The 16,388-nt window shown below is 42.3% G+C and overlaps 1 protein-coding gene across 5 annotated transcripts in view; it reads left to right on the top strand.

Moving 5' to 3' along the window:
* EML5 (EMAP like 5) overlaps positions 1-16,388 on the top strand; it is a 303,917-nt gene that overhangs the window by 102,750 nt on the left and 184,779 nt on the right. For all 5 annotated transcript variants that reach the window (XM_042858583.2, XM_042858582.2, XM_065593492.1 and 2 more), the window contains 2 exons: positions 7,847-8,059; positions 13,402-13,569. In XM_042858583.2, the coding sequence (XP_042714517.2) occupies positions 7,847-8,059; positions 13,402-13,569 (381 nt within the window). The remainder of the gene's footprint in view (positions 1-7,846; positions 8,060-13,401; positions 13,570-16,388) is intronic.

Below are 16,388 nucleotides of genomic sequence, written 5' to 3'. Positions count from 1 at the left end.
TGAAGAAGTGACGTTCTTACCCACGAAAGCTTATGCTCCCAATACTTCTGTTAGTCTCAAAGGTGCCACAGGACCCTCTGTTGCTTTTTACAGATTCAGACTAACACGGCTACCCCTCTGATACTTGATACCCAATGCATGGCAGTAGTAGCTGCTCACCTCAGAAACACTGGCATTCTGATATTCCCTTATCTAGACGATTGAGTTGTCTGTGACCATTCCAGGTATAAAGTAGAGATCAGCATCGGACAGTCTTCATCTCAGATGCTTATAGGGATGGCTGAAGTCTGTGTATCATCCAATCATGTATTCTTTGGACATTCCAATTCACGTACCTGCAAGAGTGCTTTCCTGACTGAACTGTTGGAAAGACCAATCAACATTTGCAGGGGTGTGCCCTTTCCCACTCCTTTTCCATCCCTGACTTTGACTACGGAGGTGTGGCAGGGCACATCACTCACCACTGAGCTGGCGCCTTCTCCTGGTCACTCTGGGCATTAGCTCGAGGCCGACAACCCTCCCTCTCCTTAGTTTGCACACCGTCACTTTGTCTGCATTCACCTGCAGCCCCCCTTGTAGCCTCAGGAACCGCAATGCCCTCTTCGTGGTTTGGCCTCTGGTCATGTCACCATCCATGTTTCCCCCTTTTGGGGGTCTCACCATGCCTCAGTTGGTCACAGCTAAGAATGCCAAATTCAGGACAGACTGAGAAATAGGGCAGACTCACCCCGAATTGTTGGTTATTCTATCATTAGATTATACCCAGCCAGTAACAAGAATGAATTTCTGTATCACCACACTGGTTAACAAGAAGTCAAAAATGCAATCTCCTTAGGCATTCCAGTCCTTGGGTCACCACCCAGACACACTGGGCTTTATGATGAGTGGTTACTGAAAACAATTTAATCAGATATAGGGTCCTTCCAGTCCCAAGGGATCAGCCACTTAGTCTGGTCAATATATAACTCAGATCTTACCCAGTAATCACACTGATGCCAATCCTTCATAGCTAAAAATTAAAGGTTTAATAATATAAAAAAGAAGGAAAAGAGTTATTGATTGGTTAAAGGATGATATACATACAAATGATTTTCAGCGTTCATAGATCAGAATCACAGCAGTAATGGAATAAAATGCTAGCTTGCAAAAGTCTCTGGAATCACCCAAACAGATTGGGGGTCATCAGTCCTTGTTTAGAGCGTCTTTGTTAGAAATCCAGTCCAGACAGGGCCGGCGCAACCCATTAGGTGACCTAGGCGGTCGCCTAGGGTGCTACAATTTGGGGGGCAGCGACCGCGCCGGTATTTCGGCAGCGGGACCTTCTGCCGCCTCTGTGGGGGGCGGCATGTCAGGGCGGGACCTTCCGCCGCCTAGGGCGGCAGAAAAGCTGGCGGCACTCCAGAGTCTAGAGAAAAGAAGCAATAAATGAAGACAAAATGGAGATGTCTCAGGTGTCTTTTTATATCCTCTGCGATGTCCATGGAAATTTACTGTCCCAAACAAAGTCCACAGCCCCTGTTTATGGAAAGTTACTGCCCCAAGATAGTCCAGGGTGACATGGGCATATCACATGTCCTTACATGGTTTGATGACTCACAAGGGTTGGCCCCTTGGTGTCTGAGGCATCCTTGGGGAGAGCTGTCTGGGAGGGAAGAGTTTCTTCAATGGCCCATTATTAGAGTGAAGTGTCCTTAATGAGCCATCCACACATAGCTGTCTAGCCTTGATATAAATCTATTTGTGAGGTGTCACCCAGGAATAAACACATTTGAGATAGAAATACATAGCCAATATTCATAACTTTAGATACAAAAATGATACATGGATTTAATCAGGATAATCCGACTTAAACAGATTCTCTGTTCAGATGCCTCTAGCACTTCTTCCAAAAGATGTCTGTGAAAAGGTCCATTTGGCCTTCCCTGACCCTTCTGCTGGAGGCGCCAGCACCCCTGACACCTCTCTTCTCAGGCCAGCCTACCAAAAAAAGTAGTCCTCCAGAGCCTAGAAGGGCCAGGAGGAGACACTGACCAATCAGGAGCCAGCAGGCCAGTTAAGAAGGTTTGACCTTGAGAAGAAGGCAGAGCTCAGTGAGACTGGGACACAGGAGGAGCTTCTCAGTATTAGCCCAGAACTTAGGGCATGTCATGGTCTTGCCTTCAAGTGCTGCAACTAAGTGCTTGCCTTTGAGGTTTTGTTTGTTTATTTCAAGGCTCAGACAGCTAAATTCTGAGTTTATTTCTATTTAACTATTTAGACAGTGACACTGAGCTTACAGCAGGGGTTGGCAACCTTTGGCATGCGGCCCATCAGGGAAATCCATTGGCGGGCCGGGATAGTTTGTTTACCTGCAGCGTCCGCAGCTTCGGCCGATTGCAGCGCCCACTGGCCGTGGTTCACCCTTCCAGTCCAATGGGGGCTGCAGGAAGCGGCGGCCAGCACATCTCTCAGCCCGCACTGCTTCCCACAGCGCCCATTGGCCTGGAATGGTGAACCGTGGCCAGTGGGAGCTGCAATCGGCCGAACCTGCGGATGCTGCAGGTAAACAAACTGGCCCGCCAGTGGATTTCCCTGACGGGCTGCGTGTCAAAGTTTGCTGATCCCTGGCTTACAGTATAGGCTACCTAACGGGATTCCAAAACTTGTGGACTAAGGCACGGAGCGCCTGTAGTACTATGTTTGGCCCCACAGAGGGCACTATGGAGCAACCCTGCTTGCCACAACTTGGTACTTCTGTCCATTGAGGAGAGCATATGACTCTGGTTCAGTAGCAGCAGGTTCAGGCAGAAGCCCAGAACTTTTCCTGGAAGTACAAGAGGAGGCCTGGTGAACTACAGAGCTGCAACAAGCTGTGCTCCTTGAGCTACTGCAGCAGCAATTCCCAGAGGCTATGCTCAAGCAGAAAAATGGTCAGTCCTATTCCAAAGTGTTGCCGTCGGGGCCAGGCACAGCCCTTTGCAGATTGGGACCCACTGATGATCCAGCAGAGGAATGTTAGAATGGGATTCCTAAGTCTCCTATCAGATTTTGGAGGGGTGTGTGTTTCCCCTGTTCTCCCAAGTCTGCCCCCTTTTCCCCCATTCGCATAGCCAAGGTTGGCAATGTCCTGAGAAAAATTACTTTAGGACAGGGTGCTGGTAAATACAGATTTTAAACCAGGAAATTGGGGAAAATAAAATTATGATTAGAATATACAAATGAAAATTACTGAAAAATATTTAACAATTTGATAAAAGTTTTGCAGTAATTAATTAGAGGAACTAAAATAAAACGAAGAAAGAGCCGCAACCTAAAGCTGTATGTTGTTGCTTTGCCTACCTCAAACAGAAACTGAAACTTCTCAATCTGGGAATTCCCCTTCTTTATTTAGCAATGAATATTATATATTTGTTTAGCAAAGAAAAAGAATTCCCAGATTCAGATGTTTCAGGTTCTGTTTGAGGTAAACTGCCTAACTGTCTAGTCCAGTACTCTGTCTTTTGAGCTGGCTGGCTGGAGTGCAACTGCTTACAACTAAACTTGGTGAGTACAGTGACTCAAGTCAGAATATTTCAGCGTGAGCAAAGTTGGAAGACCACTTGACCCAATTCATGGCTATTTTGAGAAAATTCATGAAGATGGCAAAGAGAGTTTAGATGCAGAAATTGCAAAGGAAAAATAAGCGGGATGGCAGATCATATGAGAAAACATTTTGCAAAATGCAGTGGAAAAAACGAAGACATCAAAACTACTGACTTTGGCTAAGTGAGTATTAGACTCAAACTCTGAGGATGAAGGTACTGATAATACTGCATTGTCATTGCCAAGTACATCAAAAGAAAGAGCGATCCAGTTCAGCCAAAGACAATGAGGAGGGAAGTACCACAGTTTTTCAACCAAGTTTGTAATAAAAACAATTCCAGAACTGAAACAAAAGATAGACTTGAAAATTGCAGATTTTTTATGGCTGTAATATTCCCTTTTCTGTTATTGAACATCCAACTTTTCATGCAATGATCAGCTGCAGAAAGCTAGGCTACAAATCACCCGACTGAAAGCAGGTAGCAGGTGAACTATTAGATGCAGGTACTGATGGCTTGAGCATGGAAGCACACAACAAATTACATGGAAAAGCAGGTACATTAATACAAGATGAGAAAAAGATGCAAAGTATGAGAAATGATTTGACACAAGATGCTGACGCTTTGATTGCATAGAGATATGCATCACATTAGCTAAATCTGCTTGGACAAGTACTTTGATGAAACACATAGATTTATAAGCCTAGAGCCTGGTTAAAAGAATGCCAAGGGTCTGTAAAACCCCAAATCCCTGGTGACAACAATGGTACAGACAAATAATATATGAGGAAACATACGTTAAAAATTGGTCAAATTATCTCTGGATTATGAGTGATCATGAGGCAGAACTTGAAGATAAAGTGATCAGTATAATTAATAATCTAGGGATTTACCAAGAAGCAAAGAATTTGGTCCATTAGTTGAAACCAGTTGGTGTGGCACTTCACAAACTCCAAAGAGATACACCGACAGTGAGAGTTGCATGTAAAGTATGGTTGGATCTACTGATAAATGAAGATCTTGCACCCACAAAGCAAAAGTACAAAAGAGATTTAATGAGGCAATTACTCCTGTGTCAACCTCCTTAAGTCAAAATACGCAAGAAAGAAATTGTCATCTGAATAAGAAGAAATTGCAAGGCTGTGGTTGCTCAACAAAAATCCCAACTTTCTGCCATATTTACTTTCATTTAAGTAGAACAAACTCTGTATCCAAAATCAATGTTTTCATCTGCCATCAAGGGAAAAGTTTCCCTTATAAAATGTTGGAAAAATCTGAAGAATGCTGATATTCCATCTGACTTTATAGAATTAGTGGTGCAATTGCATCAGTGTCCAGGAAGTTCAGCAAGAATAGAATGAATCTTTTCAAACTTTGGATGCATCCATTCAAAACTGAGGAATAGGTTCCATCTGTCCACTACATCAAAGTCAGTGTTCTGCTATAGAATGCTGTGTGGCAAGATGGACCTGGAATGATGTCAGATTTTGAGGTTCAACCCAGACCAGTAAGAGGTTGTCACCACTTGTCCTCTAACCTTGAGTGCCTTAAAATGCTATGCTTCTGTAGCTCCCTGTCTGGACACTCCCAGACAGCATACAAGCATGCACTGTGTGTCTCGGTGTCAAACAGTTCTGGTTCAGCAATTCTGACTCCAGCAGCCGCTTATTACACGACAGACATATTCTGGTCTCCAGCAGCCTTGGTTATTACTAACTAAGTGACCCCAACACATTCCCAGTCCTGAATTTTCCCCAAACCATCTGCCCTGAAATGTCCAGCTCTCTCCAGGAACGTTCAAAGGAGTAATAAGGCCTGTTGCTCTTTTAAAGAGACAGAAGCACCATAGCGTTAATAATCACTTCAAACTTGGTTAATTTAGAATAAAAGTAAAACAAGTTTATTTAATCAAAAATAGAGAGGTTTTAAGTGAGTTCAAGCACAAGGGACAAAGACAAATTGGTTGCAAGCAAATAAAAGTAAAATACATTTTTTAGTGGCTAAGACTTGACTCAACAATCTACAGCGTTGGGTTCAAGGTAGATTTCTTACCAATCTTTTTCTTTTTATCCATGGCTGACTTTCTTTAAGTCAGGAACTTCTACAGAAGTACAAGGGGCTGCAGGTGAAAGATCTTTGCCTATGCAGGTTTTTCACTTATATTCGATTCCCACAGACTTCAACTCCCTTGGTTGAAGGATCCATCTTGCTCAGATTTCAAGAGCTCTGACCCCTTGTGCTGTCCACTGATGGATCCCAAGATAGCCTCTTCTCTCTCCTTATATCTTCTTAAACTCACTATTTTGTCCCCAGACTCAGATGACCTCATGCTTTTCTTCCCTTCCTATGGGAGAAAACCTGTTTCTCTCCCTGTTTTTCACTGACTTTAAAGCATAATATTATTGAGTATCCATAATTCTTCATATAGTATTAATTTGTACATTTCACAGTTATATTAATCACCAATGTGTCATTAGCTTTCATAAAAGATCATACTTGATGCACTTTTATAATACAGTAGTATTGTATACTATCAGGTGATTCAATTACTTATCATTGGAGGTTCAGACCCGCTAAGAGGCTATTTCCCCCACTTGCTAGGTTGATTACTCTGTTTAGCTTGTATGTAAATATACTTTAATTGTCTCTGCCTGAGGACCAGGCTGGTCAGACAAACAAATACATGATCCTTTGTCTAGGGCAGACTGTTGTTATGCATTGTTTCTCAAACACATTTTCAGAACATAATTCTAGCACATATCTTATTTGTGCACATCTCCTACATATATCAAACAAGATTATTAATGATCAGTGAGATACTAGTTTTCCAGCAATATATTGCATTCCACCTTTTGGGTGTATATCATGAAAACAATGTGTTAGGTGTAGTGAATAGGTCAGGCCTGACGAGTTGCTGACACAAAGTCGTGAACCACCAATGGGCCTCTGTGTCACAACTGGCAGATTGCAACTCTTCATGCTTCTGATTGCTTAACACTTCATTCTTACGGCTCTGGGGTATTATCATTTTCATGTAATCAAATTTTTTTACTTTTGTATATATGATATTGAAAAATTAAATGAGTCATAACATGTATAACTTCCTTAAGAAAGTTCCAAACTGAAACATATACAGACCTTCCAATGTTCAATATTGTAATTACGTATATTAGTATTACCTCCACTGCAGTTTTATTTTTTATTTGTACAACCCTAAATTAATCTCCTAATCTATTGTTTTATCTAACCACAATTCAAATATGTAACTGAAACTAAATGTAATGTGCTGTGCATTAATTAAACAGTTTTAAAAATAGAAAATTCCTTAAACTGGGACTAACTAGTTTTTGCTGGGGTGGCAAAAAACATGATTTACCTGATAAAAACCACCTCTGGTAAATACCATGCTATCCTTGCCCATAACAGGGCCCTCCACAATTTGTCCCTGTTCTCCCTCCTTCTGTACCCCTATAGCCTGTCCCTGCTCTGTCCATTCCAGCCCACCCCTGTCCTTCTCTCTCCCTCTTCACTACTTTGCATTTAAGCATGTCAATCTGCTTTTCCTCCTTCTGCGTGGACACCAGAAGGGGGCATTGAGAGAACAGAAGTCTGCCTGTTCTCTGTTTCAGTGCCTGGCACCATAGTGGCCCTAGCTATGTCTGCAGCTCTGGGATGGTGTGTTCTCAGTCCAGTCAGCATATAAGAGCTGTGTGTGGATGGAGCATGTTCAGTGCAGGTGGAATCATTGGAGAATGTTACCAACTTCTAACAAATGTGTATAAACTGAGATTTTTTCAGAGATGTATAAATTTGGTCATATTTGGTAGATTTTCAAGTTCCTGCTCAAAATCATGGAGGCACTAGGGTTTCTCAATGAAAAGTTTGTAAGGGTTTTTTTTTTAACAGGGGCCAAACAACATATTTTCCCCTACCTTTGTTCTTGGAAATGGCTGAACCATTTTTGCTGAATCTTTAAAAAAAAAAAAATCAGCCTGAGGCAGATACCTGCTATGAAAAATTTCAGCCAAAAAGTTTGGCAAAATTATATGCAATTGAAAACTAGGTCTTATAATAGAAAGTATTAAGCAATGTTGACTATAGACGTTGCCATCAGTGCTGCCTATAATAAAAAGAATGTTTAAAAAATATAGTTTTACTGTACAATTTTCAACTCAGTCTGAGCTATATCTGAGTTCTGGTCATTTTTTGATAATTTTAGCTCCAAATTTATTAAAGGAAAAAGCAGGAGTGAATTATTAAAAATAAGCCTTTGCATTTATTTTTAGGTGGAAAAGAAGTAACAAATAAAGAAGAATTAAAAGGCGTCCAATGGGCTTCATGGACATGTGTTTATGGCCTTGAAGTTAATGGAATCTGGCCCAAATATTCAGATATCAATGATATCAATTCTGTAGATGGAAATTTTAATGGTCAAGTTTTGGTTACAGCTGATGACTATGGAATAGTCAAACTATTCCGGTATCCTTGTTTAAGAAAAGGTAATATCTTTGTTTGACATAAATTATTAATGAATATTTATAAAGGTTTGGGGAAAGTAGAAAGGTCTTAAAAGTTATTTAAATGGCAAAGCTTTAGAATGTTAAAGTACAACTGTGGAAACTAGTAATGATTTGATTAAATGAACATGTAATAGTGACTTACAGAATTTATGATCCATGTTTTTGTGTGTACTTTGGATAAGATAGTGATTTATATCACCACAGGTTTTATATGGCAGTAGTACACAGTTTCTAGAAATTTTAGTAGAAGAACAAATGCACTATGGGCATTCCTTTATAATTATGTTTGTTTTATCATGATTGCTGATCTGTCATGTTTCATGCTATGGATGAAATTGTGTAATTATGGAAAGCAAGAATAAAAGACCTTTGTGCAAAGAATCTCTGAGGGCTCTAAAAAAGTGAAGGAATTCACCCCCACACATGCACTCAGTGAAGCACAGTGTCAGCACACCTGATCCCATGAGCTGCAGAAGTGTCTGCTGTGGTCTCACTCCATTCATATGCAGATCTAGGTTAGTGGATATTGGTCATTTTTATTCCAAGTAGACATTCCCCCTTTTCAAGTGCTTAGTGGCAGACTGGATCATTGGCTCTGGGTTAGGGGCTAGGACCATCCTTCAGGAGGAACTCCCAGAGGTGTTCGCCTCCAAACGTGCAGAGGCAGTAGACCTTCAGACTGCCCAGGCCCTCACAGGAAACACCCTTGCCCCAGGATGAAGCCTAGATGGCAGATACATTTTCCCCAGAGCCATTTTGGAGCCATTTTACCCAGAGAAACCTTTAAAGAGGTAGTGTCCATTTACTGAGCACAAGTCCTGGGGCTTCTGAGCATAAAAGCAGTGCCAATAGAGGGACAGTTCCTTGTGAAAGGAAGAAAAGCCCCAGTTAAATTCTTGATCAATCGGTTCATCAGCCCACACAGAGAGCACGCGCCAATCACAACACATCATTCGTGTTGTTCTAGACAGTTCTTCGACCAACTGCTGACCAGGCTGTCAGTGGCACTGGACATCCAATTGGCATAGTGCACTGTGGCCGAGAACCCCTGAGCGATCTGCCAGCCTCAGCTTCCCAAGAAACTGAGATTACTGGTGCGTGCCACAGCACCCCAGGTCCCAGTTAAATTATGCAAATTGAAAGTTCATGACTTTGGCTTCTCTCTGGTTCTAATCCTAGAAGTTCCTCTATATTGCCACCTTGTTTGACGAAGGGGAACTGTCTGATTGTGATTGTGTGATCCTAGACGAGGAGCCTCAGCAGAGGTTCCCTCTTCACCTCTTCACTGTCATGCTAAGAAAAGTTCTAGCAGCCCTGGAGATGCTGCTGGATCAACCCCAGGAGCAGGGCCCATTGATAAAATCCAGGGAGTGTCTGAGAAGTATTTCCTAGCTAGCATAAATCAGGAGCTTTGTGTTCCTCTACAACCTACTTCTGAGGACTTGATTAAGGCAGAGTGGGAGTTTACCGTCAAGGAGAAGTTTCGTAGCTGGCAAACACAACAATTCTATACACCCCTAAAGACAAAAAGGACGTTGGCAGTCTTGCCAAAGTTGGTGCAGCCTCAACCTGAGTCATAGACTCTGGCCCACAGCCAGCAGTTTAATCTTCCTCCAAGCATAAGGGAAAGAGGGACATACACTGTACACATTGACATTCCCAGAAAGAAAATTTTCATATAAGGCTCAGTTTTCCAATGCCTTCCACTGCCAAATATGCCTCAGATATTAAAAAAGGTGCAAGCTTTTCCTATGGCTGTGTATATACTGTCAGGTCATCTGTTTCCAGCTGCTTCAGGTCCTGCTATTCCTTATTCTGAGCAGCTGACCCCTGTTCAGCCAGGACTAAGCATCAGGGAATATGAGGTTAAATACACCTCTACCCGATATAACGCGACCCGAGAGAACACGAATTTGGATATAACGCGGTAAAGCAGTGCTCCGGGGCGGGGGGGCGGAGCTGCACACTCCGCTGGATCAAAGCAAGTTCAATATAACGCGGTTTCACCTATAACGCGATAAGATTTTTTGGCTCCCGAGGACAGCGTTATATCGGGGTAGAGGTGTAATTCAAAACTCCTTCCTTAGGTGAAATGGGCCTCCCCTTCCCTCTCCCTCTCTTCCAGTGCTCCTACAGAAGGTGAGGAAGTAGCTGACTTTCTCATTAGGGAGACATGCAGGGAACATGTCTCCAGGCACTGTAACTGTGGTCTCCCTCATAATACTCCCTCCCTCTTCCAGCCCTTACCCCTCTCTAAGGGATTTGGGCCAGAAGTCAGCAAAGATGATTTATCTATTTTTCCCAGTTAGGGCACTCAACTGGGATGTGGGAGAGACAGGTTCCAGTCCCTGGTCTGAATCAGGGAAAACAGAGAGTTGAACATGGGTCTGTCACATCCCTAGTGAGTACTCTAACCAGTAGGTCATTGATTATTCGTGGGTGGGTGGGTTTTTCAACAAAAAACTTCTAAAGACTCAGCTTTGTCCTGGTCAGGAATGGGAAAAAAATTGAAATCTCAAACATTTTAATGGGAGTGGAAAAGCTTTTTTTGGTTGGCTCTACTTCTTGTTCTGCCCTACTACTAAGGGTAAGGGAAAATCTCAGATGAAATTTCTGAAGCTGAAACTCAGCGCAAGCTACCTCATACTCTCAAATGAAGTCCCCAAAATGAGGAGTATGTGTGTATTGTAGGGGGAGAGGGAAGTCTTTGCAAACTCAGATGTTTAACAAAAAAGAGTTGTTGCTGCTTCACAGTTATTCAAAAAGCTCTATTCCAGAAACCATCCAGGTTGAGCAAGAAAAGTGCTCTAAGTCTCAAAGAAGAACAGGAGTACTTGTGGCACCTTAGAGACTAACAAATTTATTAGAGCATAAGCTTTTGTGGACTACAGCCCACTTCTTCGGATGCATATAGAATGGAACATAACTTCCGAAGAAGTGGGCTGTAGTCCACGAAAGCTTATGCTCTAATAAATTTGTTAGTCTCTAAGGTGCCACAAGTACTCCTGTTCTTCTTTTTGCGGATACAGACTAACACGGCTGCTACTCTGAAATAAGTCTCAAAGATTTGTTGTATCTTAAAACCTGTGATACCATGATCATATGACATAGCCCCTGAAATGCACTTTAGCATTTGAGGAGGTAGAGTCTTCATAATACTTAAGATTAGCCTGGGGACTAGACTGAATCCTAGCTTTTGAAAGAGCAGAGAAATAATGTCCTATGGTTAAGGCTAAGTTTTTGTCATGGATATTTTTAGTAAAAGTCATGGACAGGTCACAGGCAATAAACAAAACTTCATGGAAGCCCATGACCTGTCCCAGACTTTCACTTAAAATATCCCTGACAAAAGGGGTAGGAGGGTTCACCACCCACTGCTGCTGGGGGCTCCCATGTCCCACACCACTGCGGTGCGTGGGAGCTCTGGGGTCCCCCTGCCTGGGGGCTGGGCTGCTGCAGGGTCCCCTCACCCCTGGACAGCTGGGAGCTTCAGGGTTCCCCAGCTGCTGGCTGCGGCTGGGCAGCTGTGGGGAGTTGCCCAGTTGCCCGCGGCAGTTGGGCAGCCACAGGTGTGCCCCGCCCCTGCTGTACAGCTGCAGGACAGCTGCAGGGTCCGCCAGTCCCCCCACTGCAGCTGGGCAACTGCTGGTGTTCCCCGCCCCTGCTGTGGCTGGACAGCTGCAGGGTCCGCCAGTCCCCCCACTGCGGCTGGGCAGCTGTGGAGAGTCCCCCCCGTTGCCCGCCGCAGCTGGACAGTTGTGAGGAGTCCCCCCACCAGGGCAGGGGCTGGGAGTTGCGGGAGCAGGGCTGGCTGGGAGCTCCAGTCCCGGGGCAGAAAATGTCATGGAGGTCTATGGAAGTCATGGATTCCGTGACCTTGGTGACATAATGGTAGCCTTACCTATGGTTCGATCATGTAAGAAATCTGTATCAAAAGGAATCAAATTTTTTTACTACTTTTGAATTTTTTAGATACTGTAGTATGATTTGAGTCCTTTAATTTATCCATGAAATACAACTTAATGATCTAGGGATACTTGAGAAACAGATAACTGATCCTAGAGCCCTAGATACATCCTCAGAATCCTCATGTAAATCTGCACTTACTTTACAATCAACTAGTTCTTTAAGGGTCACATACTCTCTGATGTTTTTTAATTCAAGCTATAACCAGAGCCGTCCCTTGGGTACAGCAAATTGGGGCAACCGCTCTGGCCCTGCGCTTTGAGGGGTTCTGCAGGCTAGTGCGATTGGCCGGCGTGGTTGGTCCCGGAAGTGACGGGTTGGTCACTTCCGTCCTAGGTGCTGGGCCCCCCTCAGGATGGCCCTGGCTTTAACAGTGTGACCTACCTAATGGGCTTGAAGACACACATTAGGCAAGTTCATATAACCTTTGTGCTATTATAGAAATAAAATTTTACCATGAGTTTGTGCCACTCAACAATGGCATGAATATCTAATGCTATTTTGCCTTATTCCCTTTTGCAAACACAGTTTAAGAAGTCCTTCAGATTTTTTTTTTGATAGCAACTAGCAAAAGCCTTAAGGCTAAGTGAGATGAACCAAAAACCCTGTCCTAAGAAGAATTTTCAGAAAAATCTAAAAGAAACCAGCTTCCTCCTTCTTTTAAGCAGTTTTGAGCATGACTAATTAAACAGCAAATGAACCTGCTGAATAGAAAGAATGAGAATGCCTGCAATGAGTTCTGTGAAGCCAATTTCCTTTTGACATATATCTGAATTTTGCGTTTGTTATGCAGGATTTGGTAACAGAGCTAACCAGATGTAATAGTAGTGATGAGTATGCCTGGCAAGAATTGCTTAACACTCAAAGCTCTTCAATGGGAAAAGTGGGAGCTGGCACTCTAAGCTTTCAGATAGCCCAGTGAGGGGACCCCAATTAAATATGTGTAAATAAAAATTAAAATGCCACCCTGTGATGGCAGGGAAAGTGATTCTAATGTAGTAAACTTCATGAAAGCCTAGCATGTCCCTCCTTCCTTTCTGCCTCTGCTTTTTCATCTGTTATTAACTGGTGCATGAAAGTAAAATTAGGCAGATTAGAGGCTGGGAATGGTATCATAATTTTGTGACTCTTTATCGATCCATCTTCCTGTTACAAAGCAGAGCAAATGGAATTCTAGTTATCCAGATTGGTGGCATCTAGTGAGCAGAATATTTTTTTTACTTAAAGCTTAATGGTTATTTTTTCACACCTTGTATAGAAATGTTCCCTGTTTTTAAATCATTGTGCTTTTGAAAGATTTATTCTGAATACACTGAAAATGCTTTATTCCCCTTTTCCCCCCGCCCTTGTTCTAGGAGCGAAGTTTAAAAAATATCTTGGGCATTCAGCTCATGTGACAAATGTCAGATGGTCACATGATCATCAGTGGGTTGTTTCTATTGGTGGAGCTGATCATTCTGTCTTCCAGTGGAAATTCATTCCTGAACGGAAGCTGAAGGATGCTATTCACATAGCACCCCAAGGTGAGAGCGCATAACATTCTTTTATGTTTAAAAAAAACAGTGAAAAAGGTTAATATAAGTATCAAAATAATTTATACATATTCAGAATTATTTAACCTTATGCACTGATCATCCATAAAATTTTGCAGTTGCCTGAGGTAGCTAATAACATAACCCCAATATTTGTTGATACTTCCTATTATAAGTATAGAGAGATTTGGCAAATATACTCATCACTTTCCTCATGTCCTGTAAGTGCAAAGACAATATTGAAGAGTTTTAAGCATCACCACTATAAACATACCAGTGTTGTAATAGGGTTGCAAGGTGTCCGTTTTTCGATCGGAAAGTCCAGTCGAAAAGGGAGCCTGGCAGTGTCCAGTCAGCACTGCTGACTGGACACTAAAAGCCCGATTACCTGCAGTACCCAGTCTCCACCACCGGGAGGTGAGAAAAAGCAGCAGCTGTTGTTGGAATCTGGAGGAGCAGCGGAGCACTCTGGAATGGCTCCAACAGAGAGAGGTATTAGCGGCTCTCCCATCCTGCGCCGAGAGTGGCTCTCCCTGCCCTGTCCTGCCCCACTCACCTCTCCACCCCCAGAGTGTGGCTCTCCCTTCCCTGCCCAGCCCCGGTTACCCTCCCACCCCCAAAGCGCAGTTCTCCCTTACTGGCCCTGCCCCACTCACCTCTCTACCCCCGGGGCATGGCTCTTCCTTCCCCGCCCTGCCCCACTCACCTCTCCACCCCTGGAGCGTAGCTCTCCCTCCCCAGTCCTGCCCCACTCACCTCTCCACCCCGGAGCCTGGCTCTCCATTCCCCACCCTACCCCGGTCACCCCCCGGAGCCTGGCTCTTTCTCCGGTGTCCTGCCCCAGTCACCCCTTGAGCCCTCTTAGCTGGCAAGGGGAGGGCAGTGGAGAGAGCAGTGAGTGACAGTGGCGGGGGGGAGAAAAAGGAGCAGGGGCTGGGGCCTCAAGAGGAAGAGGTGGAGCAAGTGGCAGGGCCTCTGGGGAAGAGGCCGAACAGGAAGTGGGGGAGATTCCAGTGCTCAGTGTCCGGTTTTCACAAATTAGAAAGCTGGCCACCGTATTTGCAAATGAATTATTTTAGTTACTTGAGGAAATGTGTAATAATATGCTTTCATTGAGTATGTAATCAGTGAAGTAAGATTTAACATGCATCGATTTAATTATTTAAATTCTAAAGCATTAATTCGTGTGTTTGAGATTTCTCAATCAAGGCTCTCAGTTTAGAACAGAAGCAAGCTATGGGCCCTTCAAGTATCCCATCTCTAACTTGCATAATTAGTGTTAAAGATCAGATTTAAGCCTCAATCCTGCAAAGATACATGTGCTTAACTTTACTCACAGTCCATAAAGTAAAACATGTGCCTAAGTCCTTGCAGGATTGGAGCATTATTTATCTATGTCAACATTAATGCACTATATCAATGACTTTTATTTAACAGTTTTACAAGGGGTTTCTTTATATATCTATAAACTAGGCTAAATGGGACATGTCGAGAATTGAGTTGTAGTCTTGAGACGAGAACTTTTTTCTCCCAAAAGCATGTTTAATTAATTATTTTGCAAACAAATATAATATGGTATTATATATAGTGTATGATCTTGATACAAATAATGAATTTCCAAAAAATCATTCTTTTAATTATATCAGGCTTTTATTTAAATTGCCTTGTTTTAATACATTCTTATTTTGTAGTGGTATGCTGAAAAAGTGGATGTTTTATACTTACTCTTTTAATTAGAATTTCGTAATTGTTTAGTAACATTGTTTTTTGAGAATATTCAGTAAAGTTTTAGATCTAGCTGATCTCATTCCCACTTCTTATTGCTCAGGGCACATACAGAGGACAATTTTTTCTGTCCCTCTCTCCCAACGGCTCATAGACCTGTCAGTTAATCTTCTAATAAATATTTTATAGTTCATGGTCTGAATCCCACAAACATTTATGCCCATGCTTATCATTACATATATGAATAGTCCCATTAAAGTCAATATAAGAGTATCTTAATTTTAAAGAGTTTTTGTTTTAAATTTTCAAAAATTACTACTGATTTGGGGCAACTCCGTTTCTGGGTGCTCAGCTTGAGACCTTCAAAGGTTGCCTGAATTTCAAAGGGTAAGTGTTCAGTGATTATGAAAATTAGGCTTCTTTAAGGTGTCTCAAGACAGAAGCCTACAAGTTGAGGTACCCAAAATCAGCACTCACTTTTGAAAATGTAGGCCTTTATGCTTAAGACTGAAAGGTAATCGTGGGTAGGAAAAAGTTGCTATTTGGAAGGGTATCATGGCAAAACAATTGTAGTACACTGTTTTTTCCTCTAGAAATTTGTCCAATTCAAATAAAATACCTTAGTAATAGTGACACTGAAATAAATCAGTTTTTAAAAATCAGTATTTAATATTAGTTCATTCAATTTTAATCTGAAATTGCAGTAGCACAAATTTTCAAATTAGATTGAGGCTATGCACAACTTATTTAATATTTTTTTTTAGTCAGGAGATTTAAATAATAATAATTAATAATAATAGTGCTCTCTTACATAGCACTTTTCATCAGCAGATCTCAATTAAAATCCATTATTTAAATTGCCTTGATTTAAATCGTTCCACCTTGTCAAATAATGCTTATACAATAAAACTGTTAATTAAAACTATGCACAAAATGTATGCCATTCTGCATGATTACATTTAGTGAGATGATTTTGATATGAAAGGAGAGCTCAGTTTAAGCTACTTGATAGTCTCTTGCTTTCTGTGGCTGAAAATGTGCTTTTTGAGCAATTCTAGATGCATCCTTCTCATATATATTTCCCT

This window comes from Chrysemys picta, chromosome 4, assembly GCF_011386835.1.
Source record: "Chrysemys picta bellii isolate R12L10 chromosome 4, ASM1138683v2, whole genome shotgun sequence".
In the NCBI taxonomy this organism is placed as follows: Eukaryota; Metazoa; Chordata; order Testudines; family Emydidae; genus Chrysemys; species Chrysemys picta.
The sequence above is the reverse complement of the archived record's forward strand: the minus strand, read 5'-3'. Positions and strand labels throughout refer to the sequence as shown.